The sequence below is a fragment of the Heteronotia binoei genome, chromosome 10 (assembly GCF_032191835.1).
Source record: "Heteronotia binoei isolate CCM8104 ecotype False Entrance Well chromosome 10, APGP_CSIRO_Hbin_v1, whole genome shotgun sequence".
Taxonomy (NCBI): Eukaryota; Metazoa; Chordata; class Lepidosauria; order Squamata; family Gekkonidae; genus Heteronotia; species Heteronotia binoei.
This window is the reverse complement of record NC_083232.1, coordinates 9498635-9515597: the sequence shown is the minus strand read 5'-3', so window position 1 is coordinate 9515597 and position 16963 is coordinate 9498635. Positions and strand designations below refer to the sequence as shown.

The following is a 16963-nucleotide window of genomic DNA, read 5'->3' as shown; positions in this document are numbered from 1 at the left end:
CCGCCGAAGCAGACTCAGGGTGGCTCACAACCAGTAAGATCAAACAATACACATGACTTACGTAATAAATTAAACAATTAAACCATTAAAACAGTTACGACAATCTGGTGCTAATATCCGTTGACATGGTTTCATTGCAGATGGCGTTGTAGATTAGATGCCACTCCCTACTACCATATCAGTCATTCCAGGTCAATTAAAGGCCAGCCGGAATAGCGTCTTCCAGGCCTTGCATAACTGGGCGGGGTCCCGCAAGGCCCTCACTTCTTCCGGCAACTGATTCCACCAACAGGGGGCAGCAATTGAGAAGGCTCTCTCTCTAGTGGATTTTAATCTGGCCTCCCTCGGCCCCGGGGCCGCAAAATAGATTTTGGGCCCAGATCAAAGTATCCTCTGGGGAACGTGCGGGGAGAGACGGTCCCTAAGGTAAGCAGGTCCTCGGCCATATAGGGAGAGGCAACTCACAACAGCTCCTCCTCTGTCAGAAATGTAAGCAGGGTCATTTTTGTAGATAAAGTTTCTCTGCCTTCTCTATCCCACGCGTAATCTTATAAACATCTACTGTGTCGCCCCTCGGTTGTCATTTTTCAAAGCAAAAGAATCCTGATCTCGTTAACCTTTCTTCTTCTTCTTCTTCTTCTTCTTCTTCTTCTTCTTCTTCTTCTTCTTCTTCTTCTTCTTCTTCTTCTTCTTCTTCTTCTTCTTCTTCTTCTTCTTCTTCTTCTTCTTCTTCTTCTTCTTCTTCTTCTTCTTCTTCTTCTTCTTCTTCTTCTTCTTCTTCTTCTTCTTCTTCTTCTTCTTCTTCTTCTTCTTCTTCTTCTTCTTCTTCTTCTTCTTCTTCTTCTTCTTCTTCTTCTTCTTCTTCTTCTTCTTCTTCTTCTTCTTCTTCTTCTTCTTCTTCTTCTTCTTCTTCTTCTTCTTCTTCTTCTTCTTCTTCTTCTTCTTCTTCTTCTTTTTGCATTTAACAATTTTTATTATTGTTTTCAGTTATGGGGAAGGAAAGAAGGAACATGGGGGGCTGAGGAAAGAGGAGTTTGGAGGGGGGGGAGACATATGAACATATGAAGCTGCCTTATACTGAATCAGACTCTCGGTCCATCAAAGTCAGTATTGCCTACTCAGACTGGCAGCGGCTCTCCAGGGTCTCAAGCTGAGGTTTTTTGCGCCTGTTTGCCTGGACCCTTTTTTGGAGATGCCGGGGATTGAACCTGGGACCTTCTGCTTCCCAAGCAGATGCTCTACCACTGAGCCACCGTCCCTCCCCAATGCTATGTTATACTCACTCTCTGTTTCCTATTAATTAGCCAGTTTTTGATCCACAAGAGGATATATGAAAACCATATATTCTGATAAAAACAACAGGTTTCTTTTTTTAAAAAAACCCAGTTTTTATTGTTGTTTTTTTTAAATGCTCTATTGTCTCAATTGAGCCAGATTGACTTAGCATTGGGAGAGCACATATCTTTTCCGTTTACATTTTCCTTTCCTCTTATCACTTAATATTTACTATTATTTCATAATCTCTATAACATTTACATTTATAGTTGTTCTTTCGCTTTCTCTCTTAGATCATCCAAACATTTTGTTAATGCACATCTTATAATTCACGTTTACATCTTTCTTATACTTGCATCTTACATGTTGCTACTATTACCATATTTCCTGTCAACCTCTTATCTAATATACCAGGGATGGCCAACGGTAGCTCTCCAGATGTTTTTTGCCTACAGCTCCCATCAGCCCCAGCCATTGGCCATGCTGGCTGGGGCTGATGGGAGTTGTAGGCAAAAACACATCTGGAGAGCTACCGTTGGCCAACCCTGTAATATACCTTTCTCCAATCGTATCCATCTTATATACATGAATCTTTTCTTATTATCTCCTCAGTTATACAGATTGTAGAAAATTTATTTCATACCCTATTTTCATGTAGGACTTAAGCAGTCATATAGTGGTTACCAGATCTTTTTGTATATCGCCATCTTTCAATTTAATAGAAAGTATGTCCATTTCTGCAGTTTCTAGAAGCTTTTGAATAAATTCTTCTTGCTTCGGAACTTAGCCTTTCTTCATAGGGAAGATGTTCCAACCGTTGGAGAGCCAGTTTGGTGTAGTGGTTAAGTGTGCGGACTCTTATCTGGGTGAACCGGGTTTGATTCCCCACTCTTCCACTTGCAGCTGCTGGAATGGCCTTGCGTCAGCCATAGCTCTGGCAGAGGTTGTCCTTGAACGGGCAGCTGCTGTGAGAGCCCTCTCCAGCCCCACCCACCTCACAGGGTGTCTGTTGTGGGGGGAGAAGATATAGGAGATTGTGAGCCGCTCTGAGACTCTTCGGAGTGGAGGGCGGGATATAAATCCAATATCTTCTTCTACCTCACAGGGTGTCTGTTGTGGGGGAGGAAGGTAAAGGAGATTGTGAGCTGCTCTGAGACTCTTCGGAGTGGAGGGCGGGATATAAATCCAATATCTTCTTCTACCTCACAGGGTGTCTGTTGTGGGGGAGGAAGGTAAAGGAGATTGTGAGCCGCTCTGAGACTCTTCGGAGTGGAGGGCGGGATATAAATCCAATATCTTCTTCTACCTCACAGGGTGTCTGTTGTGGGGGAGGAAGGTAAAGGAGATTGTGAGCCGCTCTGAGACTCTTCGGAGTGGAGGGCGGGATATAAATCCAATATCTTCTTCTATCTTCATCTTCATCTTCTTTAATCATTCTAGTTGCCCTTTTCTGCACCTTTTCTGATGTTAAAATATCTTTCTTGAGGTGCGGTGACCAGAACTGTACACCGCATTCCAAATAAGGCCGCAGCATAGATTTATTCAGGGGCATCATGATATGGGGTGATATGTTTTCGGTCCCCTTCCTAAAAATCCCCAGACTAGCATTTGCCTTTTTTAATTGCAGTTGCACACTGAGGCCGATTTTGCACTCAGCTTACCCCGCTGTCACGTTCCTCTTCTCCGCATAGCGTCCTTCGGATTTCCCACTATCTGCTTCGGAGCTGCAGGAAACATTGTGGTTTTTGCACGGCAAACAGAAACCACGAAAAACCAGTTCCCGTTTGCCCCGCGAAAACCGCAATGTTTGCTGCCGCTCCAGAGCAGATAGTGGGAAATCCGAAGGATGCTGCCCGGAGAAGAGGAACATGACAGCAGGGTAAGCTGAGTGCAAAATCGGTCTGAGTTGACATCTTCAGTGAACTATCTACCATGAGCACAACTCCTGATCAGCTATAGGGTTGCCAATCTCCAGTTGGGGGCAGGGGATCCCCCAGTTTGGAGGCCCTCCTTACACTTCTAGGAGAGCCAGTTTGGTGTAGTGGTTAAGTGTGCGGACTCTTATCTGGGAGAACCAGGTTTGATTCCCCACTCCTCCACTTGCACCTGCTGGCATGGCCTTGGGTCAGCCATAGCTCTGGCAGAGGTTGTCCTTGAAAGGGCAGCTGCTGGGAGAGCCCTCTCCAGCCCCCACCCACCTCACAGGGTGTCTGTTGTGGGGGAGGAAAATAAAGGAGATTGTGAGCCGCTCTGAGACTCTTCGGAGTGGAGGGCGGGATATAAATCCAATATCTTCTTCTTCTTCTTCTTGGGTCATCAGAAAGCCGAGGGGGGCGGGAGGGAAATGTCTGCTGGGCACTCCATTATATCCTATAGAGATCAATTCCGATAGGGTATAATGGAGAATTGTTCTGTGGGTGTCTGGGGATCCAGAGGGGCTGTTTTTTAAGGTAGAGGCACCAAATTTTCAGTATAGCATCCAGTTCCTCTCCTCAAAAAACTCCCCAAGCTTCAAAAAGATTGGACTAGGGGGTCCCATTCTATGAGCCCCCAAAGATGGTGCCCCTAACCTCTGTTATTTCCTATGAAAGGAAGGTATTTAAAAGGAGCACGATCCTTTTCAATGTGATTGCCAGAACTCCTTTTGTTCAATTGTGCTCATCACATGCTCGCTCCTGACTCCACCCCCAAAGTCTCTTGGCTCCACCCCCAAAGTCCCCAGATATTTCTCGAGTCAGACTTGGCAACCCTGGTCAGCTACCAGCAGCTCAGAATCCATCAACGTACCTTTTATAGAGAAAAGCAAAAAAGCAATTTAAAACAGTGTGAAACAAACCAAACAGTGGATTTGAAACCGGGGAAGGCAAAAAGAGATGAAGCTGAAGATGGCTGAAGATGCTGTTTCCGAAAGGCCAGGTCAGCATTTACCGAAAGAAGGTGAAGACGAGGAGGGCCGTAAAGAGTGAGACCAGAGATGTTGCATAGCCAGCGGTGTAGATGTACCAGAATGCCGAATAGTACGATTTCTGTGGAGGAAAAAAGACAACATTCAGAAATAGAGACATATGGGGGACAACTGGGCTCTCAGAATTCAGGCATGGTTTCCCTTGGTAACCGTGGAGGGGGAGAAGAATGAAGACTAAGAAGAAGCATTTCTTCTTGGCTACACATGTGTTGGTTTTCAGATTTCTGCACCAGAGACAGCCAACTCCTACGTTCTCAGGAACCACACGGTTTTCTAGGCGGTCATTTGGAGATCAGAAGACGTGAGTCTTCCTGCATAATTTGCGGCTTGGTAGCCCAAGCCGCAAATTAAGATACCTAAATGGGCGTTTGAGAAAGAACTTGGCTGGAGTTTTCAGGTTGTTTTACCAACTGTATCTGTATGTTTTTGTTAATATCTCTTTGGTTTAGGGTGGTTTTTATTGGTCACTTTTGTTGTTTGCAGTTTGACTTACGAGGAAGCTGCAGGAGCAGCGGAACGCAATCAAATCCGGGGTTTGCGTGAAGGTTAGAATTTGTCCTTCAGAAGTCAACAAACAACGGAGGGACTCCTGCGGAACATTATTATTTTTGAGTCTTTGCACTCATTTTGGAAAACTCTGTGACTGTGTGGGGTCCTCCTTGGAGTATTGTTTTGAGACTGTTGTTTTCTATTTATACTGTATGAATGTATGCCCACTGTTGGGGGCTGTTCATTTCATTATAATAGAACTTTATATACACCAGTTAAGAGTGTTTGTTTGTGCACAATATTTTGTATTTTTGTATTTCAGAAGGATGGAGGGCTGAGTCAACCTCGAGCTGGCTGCCTGAAAACCCAGCTTCTACTGGGGATCAAACTCAGGTCGTGAGCAGAGCTTAGGATGGCAGTACTGCAGCTTTAACACTGCAGCATGGGGCTCTTAAATACTTCAAGGGAATAGTACAATTAAACTTACAGATTACTTTTTCCCCACCACCACAACACAACCCTCATTTGCGTCAAGAAGCAATCAGTTTAGTTCTTACATAGCAATACTTCTAGTTTCTAATGTTGCCTTATCTATAGATCAGGCAAACGGCACCTCTCCAGATTTTTTTTGCCTACAACTCCCATCAGCCCCAGCCATTGGCCATGCTAGCTGGGGCTGATGGGAGTTGCAGGCAAAAAAAACATCTGGAGAGCTACCGTTGGCCACCCCTGCTATAGATGCTTCAGTCCAGACATAGGGGCCATGTTTAGTTGAGTTGAGTTGATTTGTATCCTGCCCTCCCCGCCGAAATGGGCTCAGGGTGGCTCACAATACATAATAGAGTAACAACAAGAACAATTAAATTAAACATTAGATTAAAACTATTAAAAACAATTTGGTGCTAATTTCCATACAATGTTTAAGGATGGCATTCAGTGATCTTGAGCATCCATTTAGATCTAATATCTCGGCAATGGTCATCATTCATTTAAAGGCTAACTGAAATAATATCGTCTTGCCGGCCAAGACAAGACAGCTCTTTCTATAATCCTGTGGGTGGAAATGCATGGAGGGGGTCTAAAAAACTCCAAAACAGCACCTGCAGTTTAAAGAAATAAATGCACTCAGTGGCTATTACTAGACAACCACCGCAGTATTGTCAGCCTTCAAGCCTTGGTTTCTGTCAGTAAAAGGCAGAAGGGATGGAGGGAGGGCTCTTTCCAAGGCAGTTTTGGCTTTTAAGGGAGGATTCATCAGAGCCAGGTTAGAGGGCAGGTGGTATAAAGAAAAGGAAATAGGAGAAATTGAAGATACAGGGTCTCTGGACTTTTTTTTGGGAGCAGGAACTTCTTTGTGTATTAGGCCACACACCCCTGATGTAGCCACTCCTCCTGGAGCTTACAGTAGGCCCAGTACGAAGAGCCTCTTGGAGGACTGGCTACATCAGAGGGGGATGGCCTAATATGCAAAGGAGCTCCTGCTACAAACCCCTTCCCCCGCAGGGTCTGCCAGGAGGAGGGAAAGAGGAAATAAGGTTGGGAGGGGGGACCTGGAAAACATTTTGTCATCTTTATCTACTTGCTTTAATACAAAGTCTTCACTGACCTGATCTTCTGGTCCTTGTGTTAAACTTTCTTCAACTCCACAGGCAACGGAGTACGGTGGGAACGGCTCAGACCAGGAATTGCCCACGGTGCAGTTTCTGTGCAGGAACCCTGTAAAGGATGTCAACAGGGGTCGTTTTGCAGAAAAATAACTGCTGGAGCTCATTAGCAGAGCTCATTAGCATATGCCACCCCCCCCCCCATCAGCCAAAAAGCAACCCGATGCAAGAAAGGAGAACCCCGGGCAAGTGAGACCTGCTTGGGCTAGCTAGAGATCCAGCCAGCCCAAGCAGGCCTTGCTCACCTGAGGCTCTCCTTAGCTGCTCCTCCCCACAGTAGGGTTGCCAATCCCCAGGTGGTGGCAGGGGATCCCCCAGTTTGGAGGCCCTTCCCCCGCTTCAGGATCGTCAGAAAGAAGGGGGAGGGAAGGGAAATGTCTGTTGGGAACTCTGTTATTCCCTATCGAGATTTATCCACATAGAAAATCATGGAGAATTGATCCGTGGGTATCTGGGACTCTGGGGGGGGGGGCTGTTTTTTGGGGTAGAGGCACCAAATTTTCAGTATAGCATCTAGCGCCTCTCCCCAAAATACCCCCCCAGTTTCAAAAAGATTGGACCAGGGGGTCCAATCCTATGAGCCCTAAAAGAAGGTGTCCCTATCCATTATTTCCTATGGAAGGAAAGAATTGAAAAGGTGTGCCGTCCCTTTAAATTGTGAGGAAAAGCCCCCTACTTTTCATACATGTGAACATCATGATCACCAGCATGGTTGCCAGGGTGCCTGGAGATTTGACTCTCACACCTCTGCTCTAAGAAGTGGACTTTGCTTGCAGTTTCTGGCTTATGTGGATACCATAAGCCTCAGCTTTGCATTCTACGTCTCTGAAGACATGCTCCAGCTGCTCCTCGTGTGCCCAGTCTTGGCCACTGCCGTGGAAGAAGCAAGGCCACCATGTTTCCAGCCTGCCTTCATGAATCTAAGGCTAACAACAAGCAGAATCCATCTTGCTTTCCTGATTCCATCTCAAGCATCTGCTTCAGCTTTTGCATAAGGCAATCAAGCTTGTCCAAGCACACCCTGCCAGGCTAGAGACTCCATTCCTCCTTAGTGGGAAAGTCACACGTACACACCCTAGCCTGCAAGCAACCCATTAACTCATGAATGGATTAATAGCTCAACTGTTGATCCTAATTGCTCAGCAATACCAGAACAATTACTCTTGCCCAGCAGAAGATGAGAAAAGAGGAAGGACATCTCCTGTCTTCATCAAGTCTTTTGTCTACACCGGGTGGTACCTAGGCCATGTATTTTATTCCCTATTGTCACCCTCCTAGTTAATCCCATTTAAACTTAAGTACCCAGCCATTCCCATTCTCACTCCAGCCTAAGTACCCTGGGGCCAACCCAGGCAACATTGCAGCTTGGAAATTTCCAGGTTCACTGGACTAAGGTGAAGTTCATTGGCCAAAGCAGGCATCCAATTAGGTGTCAGTAAGGAATGTCCAGCCCTCTTGAACCTCCCATCTCTCCTCCCTTGGACCTCCCAGTCCCAAGGGTCTGAGGAAGCCTATTTAACCTCTGACCCAACTCCACTCATGTGTGCTTTCTATTCAGCAACCCCTATTACCCGCTGTCTAGATCCATCCCCAATTCTGGCCACAGTGTTGGGTCCATTTCCCCTGTCCTCTTAAGTCGCCATTGGAAACCTTCCTGGAAGACTACGATGGTAAATATTACCCTGTCTGTTTATCCATATATGTTCCCCTATTGATCTATCTATATTTCCTAGACCTGTGTGAATGTGTGAGTGTTTTGTATTTTTACCTTGTATGAAAGAAATATTATTCTAAATAAATTACAATTGATTTTTACTAAATTAGAGTCTCTTATTGAGCATTGACTCTCTGAACGGTTGAGCCTGGTATACAATTGATAACAAAGATTCCTATTGGGACAACTGTCTCTCAGCCTAATTCCCCAATCTCATTTTGAGAGCAGTTTCCCTAACAGAAATTGGTGGAGAATGCGGGCATTATCCTGTTTGTAGGAACACACGCGAGTCGACACGCGTGTCTTCATACAGACAGACGTAGGGTTGCACCGTTCAAACAGTCTTGCTAGGGAGGCTATTGTGTGAGTGATTGAGTGAATGAGTTCTGTGTGAACGGCTCTAGCGAGCATCTCTATATAATTGTGGGTTGGGCTACTCCCATTTCTATCATTCAGCGTTGGACTTCTCAGCCGCCCCGAGGAGGCCAGACACCTCGCAAGAGGACTGAGCCCGATCGAATGCAAGGGGGAAGTCCCGTGAAGCCTGGCCGCCGTCCCGAGGCCTTTCTAAACGCGTCTATCGTGGGAGGGAATGTCAGGATAGGTCAGAGCTGTTAAGATCTGGAAAGAGCGCCCTTCCCTTCCCCCTTTTCTTTAGAGCTTAGTGCACACATGCACACACACTACATACACACTCAGACACTTGCACACACACACCCAAGTCCTTACACGAGTCTAGGCCAAGGCTAGTCTAAGGCACCCGACAGTCAGGAGGGCAGGCGGGTCGTAGGACCGCTGCAATCTGACTGCTGGGCAACTTTTTATTTTGTTTGCCCGAAGACGCGATCGTTGGGTCGGCTCGTGGCTCCCTTTTCTGCCCGAAGACGCGACCGTTGGGTCGGCTCGTGGCTCCCTTTTCTGCCCGAAGACGCGACCGTTGGGTCGGCTCGTGGCTCCCTTTTGCCCGAAGACGCGATCGTTGGGTCGGCTCGTGGCTCCCTTTTCTGGCCGAGACGCAATCATAGGATTGGCTCGCTGCCCCCTAAACCCTAGCCGAAGCGCAATCGGAGATTGGCAGTAGGCAAAACAAAAAGGGAACTTAAGAAACCAACCCAAGTGTTAAAATGGCACATAGGAGCCAGAAAGCATCTGGAAATATGCTGCTAGTTCTTTCACTTGGCTGTGCCTTTAAGAGAATTTACTGGAAGGAGCAAGAAGCTCTCCTTTAGGGTTAAAAAAAAAAAAATTTGTCCCGGGTCTGAGGAGATAGGCAATCTTCCCAGCCGAAAAATTTCCCTTTTGCTTAGGGCCAACAGAGGAAAAGCTCAGGCTCTGAGACTTTTAAAACTTTTGATTTGTTTGGAGGCAGAGGCTAGAGAAAAGCCCCTCCTGAGGAGCTCAACAATGTGTGCAAGGCCATAAGCCCATGCCACAAACATTTGTTAGTGTTGCAGAGAACTAAGGAAGGTCCTGCAACTCCCTCCTTTACTTGTGAGGCACACAGAGGTGTCCTGCAAGTTCTTTGCTCCCCAATAAGCAGGAAAAGTGCCAGGGAAGGCTCCTGCATCAGTTAATTTTGGTGGCCTGTGGTTAGGCACCTAACAGTGCAGGAGAACCAGCCCTGCAAGTAAAGTTAGGACTTTGAGAGGAACTAAAGTGTAAGCTATGGCATTGGCCAAGAAAGAACAGGAGCTTCCCAAGCTAGAGAAGTGGCTTGCGAAGAAGGGAGACAACCCTTGGAAAGCAGGAGTTTTTAAGAACCCTGACCCCCTCCAATTCTTTCGAGACACGTTTGAGGACCAATGTGCTCAGAAAAAGATCAAGCCAGGAAAAAGAGATCTTTTTGCATCATGGGGTCTGTTCCTAGCCTTGCAGGAAAGCTCCAATGTGAACAGACAGCTTAGGGAACAAGTTAAGAAGCAAGAGGTGCAGATAGAAAGAAAGGAACAAGAATTGGAGACAATTCTTAAGAAGCACGCAGAGGTGCTGGAGAGGGAGTTCCAGAAGCAAACTGCTGAAAGGGAATCCATGCTCCAGAGCCATGCGGCGGTGCTGGAGCAGGAATCCCAAAAGCATACCGCGGAAAAGGAACTCGTACTCCAGACCCATGCAGCCGAGATAGATACACTTCGGCAAAACCATGAGGCAGAAAAAGCAGAATTGGGTAGGAAACACGCTGCAGAGATAGCGAAGCTAATAGAGGAAAACAATAGCTTGGACCTCGACTGGCAACATGCAAGTCGAACCATAGAGGAGATTAAGGCAGAGAAACACACCTTAAACTTAGCCTACCAGAGCACTGTGTCCGCTCTAAATAAGGCTCAATCCCAGGTAAAGGCGTTGAGCAAAGAGCTGGAGCAAACAAAAGACCGAAATAATAAGTTGCAACATGCCGTTGAGATCGCCACAGAAGCGGTGAGAAAAAAACAAAGAAGCAGCCAATCATGAGGCATGCAAAAAGGAGATCGCTCTCCTGCAGAATAAGATAAACCGCAAAAATGCTCTCATAGCGGCTGTCTCTCCATCCACCCTTTATGCTTTTTCGGATGGGGAAAGTGAGGATGAAGAGGTGGTAGATGGAAATAAAAACAGCTCAGCCCCAGTCCGTCCTGTGGTCACTAAAAAGACCACAGCCAGAAAACAGAATGAAGCTGAATCTGTAAAAATAATGAGGGAAACCTTTGGAAAACTGGGAGAATGGTTGGCAAACCAAGGACCAAACCCTTGGTACCCAGAGTTCTTCCAGGGAATGGATATCCTGGAGGGACTTAGGAATTTCTTTGACAACCACTGTGAATCTATAGGATCCGAATTGGACAGGTTTGTTGCATGGGGCTTGTTCACAGCATTGCAAGCCTCAGTGGAACATACCAAAGATGCCCAAAAGCTCTATGGGGAAACTTACCAAAACTTAGAAAAGTCAGAAGCTAAGCTAAAAGAATGCCAGGAACAGCAGAAACAGGTATCCTCTAAGCTTAGAAAGACAGAAGCTTGGTTAAAAACTTATGAGAAGGAGGTAGAAAGGTTCAGGGATGAGAGATATGAGTACCTAATAGACAAACAAAATTTAACCCACTCTCTCCATGAGGTCAAATGGAGACTGGAGAATGCTTTAAAGCATGCCCAAGTCTCTGAACAAAAGGTTGCTGTTTTAGAAACACAGCTCACTCAAGCACAATTAAATAGAAAAGGCCAGCACCCTGCTTACTGGAATCAGGAACAGGATGGGCATGGAAAAGAGAGCAAGAACTGGAAGTTCCAAAACAGTGGCTTTGGTTCCAGCTCTTCTTGCCATCCCCAGCTTGCCCCAAGGGTTCCCCTATACAAGCAGGCTTATGCTCCTAGGCGATGCCATCCCCAGCTTGCCCCAAGGGTTCCCCTTCACAAGCAGGCTTATGCTCCTAGGCAGACACAGTCAGCCTCTGGGCAACCCTGGCCTCAGCGGACTCCTCGAGACAAAGTCAGAATGGCAGCTTGGTCCCAGCTTAGAGCCACTGGAGCAGACATGAAGCAATTTGATAAGCAGCCCACACATATGTTACTTGCTGCCCTTTCAGAAGCCATGAAGCCACCAGGGCACATGGTTCCCAAAGCCCCAGGGTTTGCAGAAAATGGAGGTAGCTTCCCCAAAGCTACTGCTGTGGAAGATTTCCCTAATAAGGAAAGGGTAGGGAAACTTACAAATCCTACTCAGGAAAAAGATTTAGAAATCCAAAAGCTTGCTGAGAAAAATCAGGAACTTCAGCAAAGGTTAGAAGCTAGGAAAGAAAAGGAAACTGCCAGTCTCCTTCAAAATGTTCTGGAGTCTTGCAGGGCCACAGAGAGGAGACTAGAAATTCTGGAAGTGCAGGATAAAAGGAAATATGGCGGGGCAAACCCAGCTGTGCAGCCCCAGACTTCTTTCCCCCATGAAAATGAGAAAACAGTCCCTATTTCAGTTCTCTTACCCCAGAATCATGAAGGAAATGTGGTCTCTGAGCCTATGCAGAGTTCCACAATTATGGCACAAGGTATTCCTTTTTGCAAGGACTTGCTCCAGACACTCCTACATGAGCAAGCCTCAGCCCTTTACGCCAGAAATTTTCTGTCTTTAGCTCATCCCATTTGGGGAATTTGAAAGCCAGAATTCTGTGGAACTCAGAGAATGGTAATCCCACATGGGCAGGCAAGGTTCCTTTGTCTCTGAACCTCCCCCCACCCAAAGGAAAATCTAACTCCTAGACTTGAATGTCTCTTAAAACAGAGAGATCTGGCCTTATTTAGGTTTAAAGGTAACAAGGGCACCCTTTCCCTTGACTAAATAAGAAAACATACAAGCAATGACTTGGACTACAATTAGACCAGGCCATTTCTCCAGGTGAGGCCTGGAGATCTCCTGGAATCCCAGCAAGGGTTCCAGCCTGCAGTTAGTTTCTCTGCAGGGTAATGGGAGCTTGATGTAGTATGTATTTAGGTTAACCCTTTAAAAATGCCAGCATCAAGTACCTGAGAAAGAGTGGTTGAAATAATTTTTGTTAATTCAAAGCATTCAGAGCAAAATGTAAGAAACTGACTGTTTTAACTTTCAAATTGGCTGAATGAAAATCTGTGAAACTCCCAAGTTCACCTTTCTCTCTCTCATGCTTATAAAGTCAGAACATATTTGTTTTCTCAGTTCTATGAATTTTAAATGGTATAGCCTCTGAGCTTGTACAGAGTGCCTGCAGATCAGCCCAAATAGAGCTGGCTAAAGTATTGCAAATGCTTAGCACTCTTGCCATCAGGAAGAAATGCTAATTGTTCTCCCTCTTGCTCAATGGAAGTCTGAAGCAGTGAAGGTTTGATAAGTAACTAAGGCAAAGGAATAGAGTTTTAAATGCATTGCCCTGAGAAGTTAAATTTTTATCTCAGGTCTCTTTAAGGTACAAGCAACTCAATGTCTTTGAGAGAAAGCCTAATTTTCTTATAGACCTATAACTAGCCAGTGGCAAGAAGAATAGTTTTTGTTTGCCACCATTTGTGTAAAGAACTTTTGCCCCAGTATCTTCCAGTGGATTGCTGGCTAGGAAAGTTTTCTTGCAGAGCCTCAGAAGAGATCAAATTCAGTGTTTGTAATATAAGAGGTGATGCCTCTCCTTCTCAAAGGTCACAGCAACACAGGACAGCTAACCTCAAATGGGCAAGTCTGTCATTTAAATTTGAAAGTACAGAAAGTAGAACCTCCAGCTGCAGGAGCAGCAACAACTAATGTAGTACTGATTGGCAAATCTCATGCAGACCCTCTTGAAATAAACTCAGCCAAATCCAGCTTGAGTTAAAGAAACTGGAAAAGAGTTACAATTTTGAGCCCCACCCAGGCAGAAAGCTCATTATTTTCCTCCTCCACCTTTCTTTGTAAAAACTTATCAGGGTCAGATAAGAGTACTGGCCAAATCCATTGTGTCTGTTTTAGCCTTTTGTTAAAGCTAAGCCCTCACTATCCAAGAGGGAAGGAATTTTGGTTTGTCTGTTAAAACCCTCCCCACCTTCTTCATCTAGGGGGGGTGGAAATACAGTTGAAATATTTTGTGCTGTTTTGAATTCTCATCTCCTGATTTTGGGTCTAAAAAGATATAATTTCAAAAGTTTTTCATTACAAAACCTTTTTTTTTTTAATATTGCAGTCTCTCACAGAGACAGCCTCTTCCCAGCCAGAGAAATACCTGGGTGGAAGATGTGCATACTACTGTGTTTTTGTAAGGTTGCCAGTCCCCAGGTGAGACCTGGAGGTCTCTCCCAAAATCATAGCCTTTTCCCCAGTACATTGAGGCTAAGCCTCTGGAGGAAATAAGTGTCCAAAGAAATGAACTGCATGCCTTGTGGTTTCCAAATTTGACCCAAATTTCTAGAAATCTCCAGCCTGGAGCTGGCATCCCAAAGCTCTACTTACAGCCAATCCTTCTCTGCTAGAGAAAATCCTCTACCTGTAAACTGCCCTAATACTAAGAGTTCTCCTAGATTAACAGCTTTCTTTCTGTTATTTATTTTTGCTGTACCTTTTAAGTCTTAAAATATTTTTTCTAGTGACTGGTACCAATCTCTCCTATACTCAGGTTTTGTAGCTTTAATTTTAAGGGAAACACTTTTAGGAAATTGCTCCTCAAAGTCTATTGGGCATTCCCAGTGCTTTGTAGTAAAAGGAAAGTGCTGTGCAATCTATAGGCCCTTTGCTAAACATTGGAGCTCAGAAAATTTTATCTCACAAATTTTGGTTCCTACAAGAAGTATAGGACATCTGTACACTTCCTTGGGGTAAAATTACCCTCTCCCTGTGCTTTTTCTCTCTTAAGCCTCAAGAACTAATACTCTGGTTGTTGGCAGAATTCCTGAAAGCTCTTGGTTTCCATTAGAAATCTGGATTCCTCAAATGTACTTCAACTATTGATATCTTCATTTTCTCTCTGAATGCCATTTGCATCATCAATCTTCCCTTTTTTTTGCTATTTGGTGAATCTTGAGTTTTAACTCTAATTTAATCCTGTCTGCCTGTGGAAAGAAGTATCCGCATGTTCTTAAAAGGCCCCACCTTGTGGGCTCAATATCTTTGTTTGGTCTTAAGCAATATAAGGACCACTGAATGGTTCTGCCTCCACCTACTGTATATTTTGTTAGAACTAGACTCTTTCTGAGTGAAAACACTTTTCTATTTTCCCATGTTCTCAAGGAAATGAGCAATAACCTGTTAGATTCTTAATATAGATTCCTCAGGGTTCATTTCTGATCATGATTTTCTTCTTGCCACTAAATGTCCTTTGTGTTATTTTTGCATCTATAACCAGTTGGCTGAGCCTATCAAGGCTCCCCAATTTAAGTCTTGTTGTATTATGCTCAAATTTTGGTCTACTTGGTATTTCTGACAAGCATGTTGCCTTCCAGCAACACATTCTTTGCACTCTGTGTATGCACAGAGGAAAATCATTCTCTGGCACAAGCCTTAAACCTGGAGCATTGTGCCATCATCTTAGTTTTGCCTTTTACTCCATAAAAGGTTTCTTCTTCAAGGGATATGCTTTCGTGCTTCAAGTCTTTCTTTTGACTTGCCCTTGCAACAACTAAGCATTTTCTCGTGGTACTACAGATGCCTTGCCCATCTTTTCTCTTTTTATGAATTGTTTAATGTGTTTGTCAAGGTGAATTAACCATAATTTGATTTCTAGGATTTTGTAACTGTTTTGTTAAGTTTGCTCATCTTTTCTTTCGATATAGATGTGCAGGGAATCTGGACCTGCAAATCAAATCTAATGCATGCTCAGTAGTTTTAAGAGTTGTTGATAGTCCTGTTAAGAATTGTTTTATGTATGTGTAACCATTATGTTGCTTTTCAGAATTCCTGTTTTGTTGAGTTTTTGTTGAAATCTATGCTCACATGTGAGACCCCCATACCAAGATCGTTTCAGCTGAACTAGCCCAGAGAAAAACTGGATTTAGTGGGACCTGATCACCTCACTTATGTCCAGGTTTTTAATTTCTCTGCTCTAGCTCACCTGCCATTTTGGGTATGATCCCTCTCATATAAAGCTAGCTAGCATTGTTCTATTGAGGCCTCAGTTTTTGCTTTTGAAGTTTTTATATTGTTTTGACAATTTATTATATTCCAAAGCTATAGCAAAGGTTTTCTTTTGTCTCTTCTTTATGGAACTATTTTCATCATATGGGGGACGCCCCAAACTATGGTCATTTTCCTGGATTGTGCACAATGTTTTATTTTAAGTTTTATGTTGCAACAAAGTATATTTGGGGTTGTGTTTTCTGAATTGTGTATGTTACTTTCCTTCCTTGACAAGGAAAAAGCCTCCTAAAGTCCTGAATGCTTAGTGTAATAGGCAAACTGGCCCAGTGCAGGCCCCTAACATGACATATGTAAGCTTGTGACGTAAAAGCTCACTGGTCACCATACTCTGGACAGGAGGACACTTCACTAATAGCTTTTTAAGACTCCTTTCTTCATGGTTGAATGTATGCGTTTTTGATCTGCTTTCACTGCTCCCTACAATGGTACAGAATCATCTCCATGTTGTCATGTATGAATGTTTTTGGTTCCTTTTTGGTTCTTTCCTCAAAGCCCACTGTTGCTCTATGGACCATCAGTGATACAGGCAGAAAAGCACCATTGCCAATTACATGCTGGGTTACAGGAAGACTCCCTTTTAGCAACAATAAAGACAGATTTCGCTGGGTGCTAGGGGGGGTGGGAAGACTCTTTAGTTCACCCTCCACTAGGACTTTCACATACCCAATAGGTACCTGGAAGAAGATCCTCTTCAAACCCCAGTATAAGAAGCTTATCAAGGGGGGGAGAAGAAGAAAAGAAGACTCAAGATTAAGATATGGATTCACTTGTAACCACGAATTCTAATGTACCTGTGTTTTTCTAATCAATTATTGTCATGATTGTGTGTGCTTTATAGATCAGTTCTTGTTATTTATCTGGTTTAAATGGCAGTAATGATTTTATGTACTCAACTTTTATTTCAATGGTTGTAACCCTGTGTTTTAATACTGTATGCCCTACAATGTTGCCAATGCCTGTTATCCCTGCATCGTAGTATTCAAAGGAAGGAACCTTTGGCCTATTGGAATATTTTTCCAAATTGATTTTTGAGTAGTTTAGATAGTGGCTCCAACCTTTTTAGATAGACGGTACACCCCGGTAGACAATTGAAGCTACGTGGACTCGCCGCCTGTCAACTACAGATATGGACATTGTGTTATTGCAAGACCTCGCCACCAGATGGTGACATAGGTCTTGAGGGGGGGAACTGTGAGGAAAAGCCCCCTACTTTTCATACATGTGAACATCATGATCACCAGCATGGTTGCCAGGGTGCCTGGAGATTT

The 16963-nt window shown here is 44.4% G+C and overlaps 1 protein-coding gene across 1 annotated transcript in view; it reads right to left on the bottom strand.

Annotated features, from left to right (window-relative positions):
- The window catches only part of LOC132578178 (vasoactive intestinal polypeptide receptor 1-like), a 57277-nt gene that overhangs the window by 17236 nt on the left and 23078 nt on the right, over positions 1-16963 (bottom strand). Inside the window, exons 4-5 of the mRNA XM_060248052.1 lie at positions 6336-6445; positions 4204-4301 (exon numbers count right to left, since the gene is read on the bottom strand). Coding sequence (XP_060104035.1) covers positions 4204-4301; positions 6336-6445 — 208 coding nt within the window. The remainder of the gene's footprint in view (positions 1-4203; positions 4302-6335; positions 6446-16963) is intronic.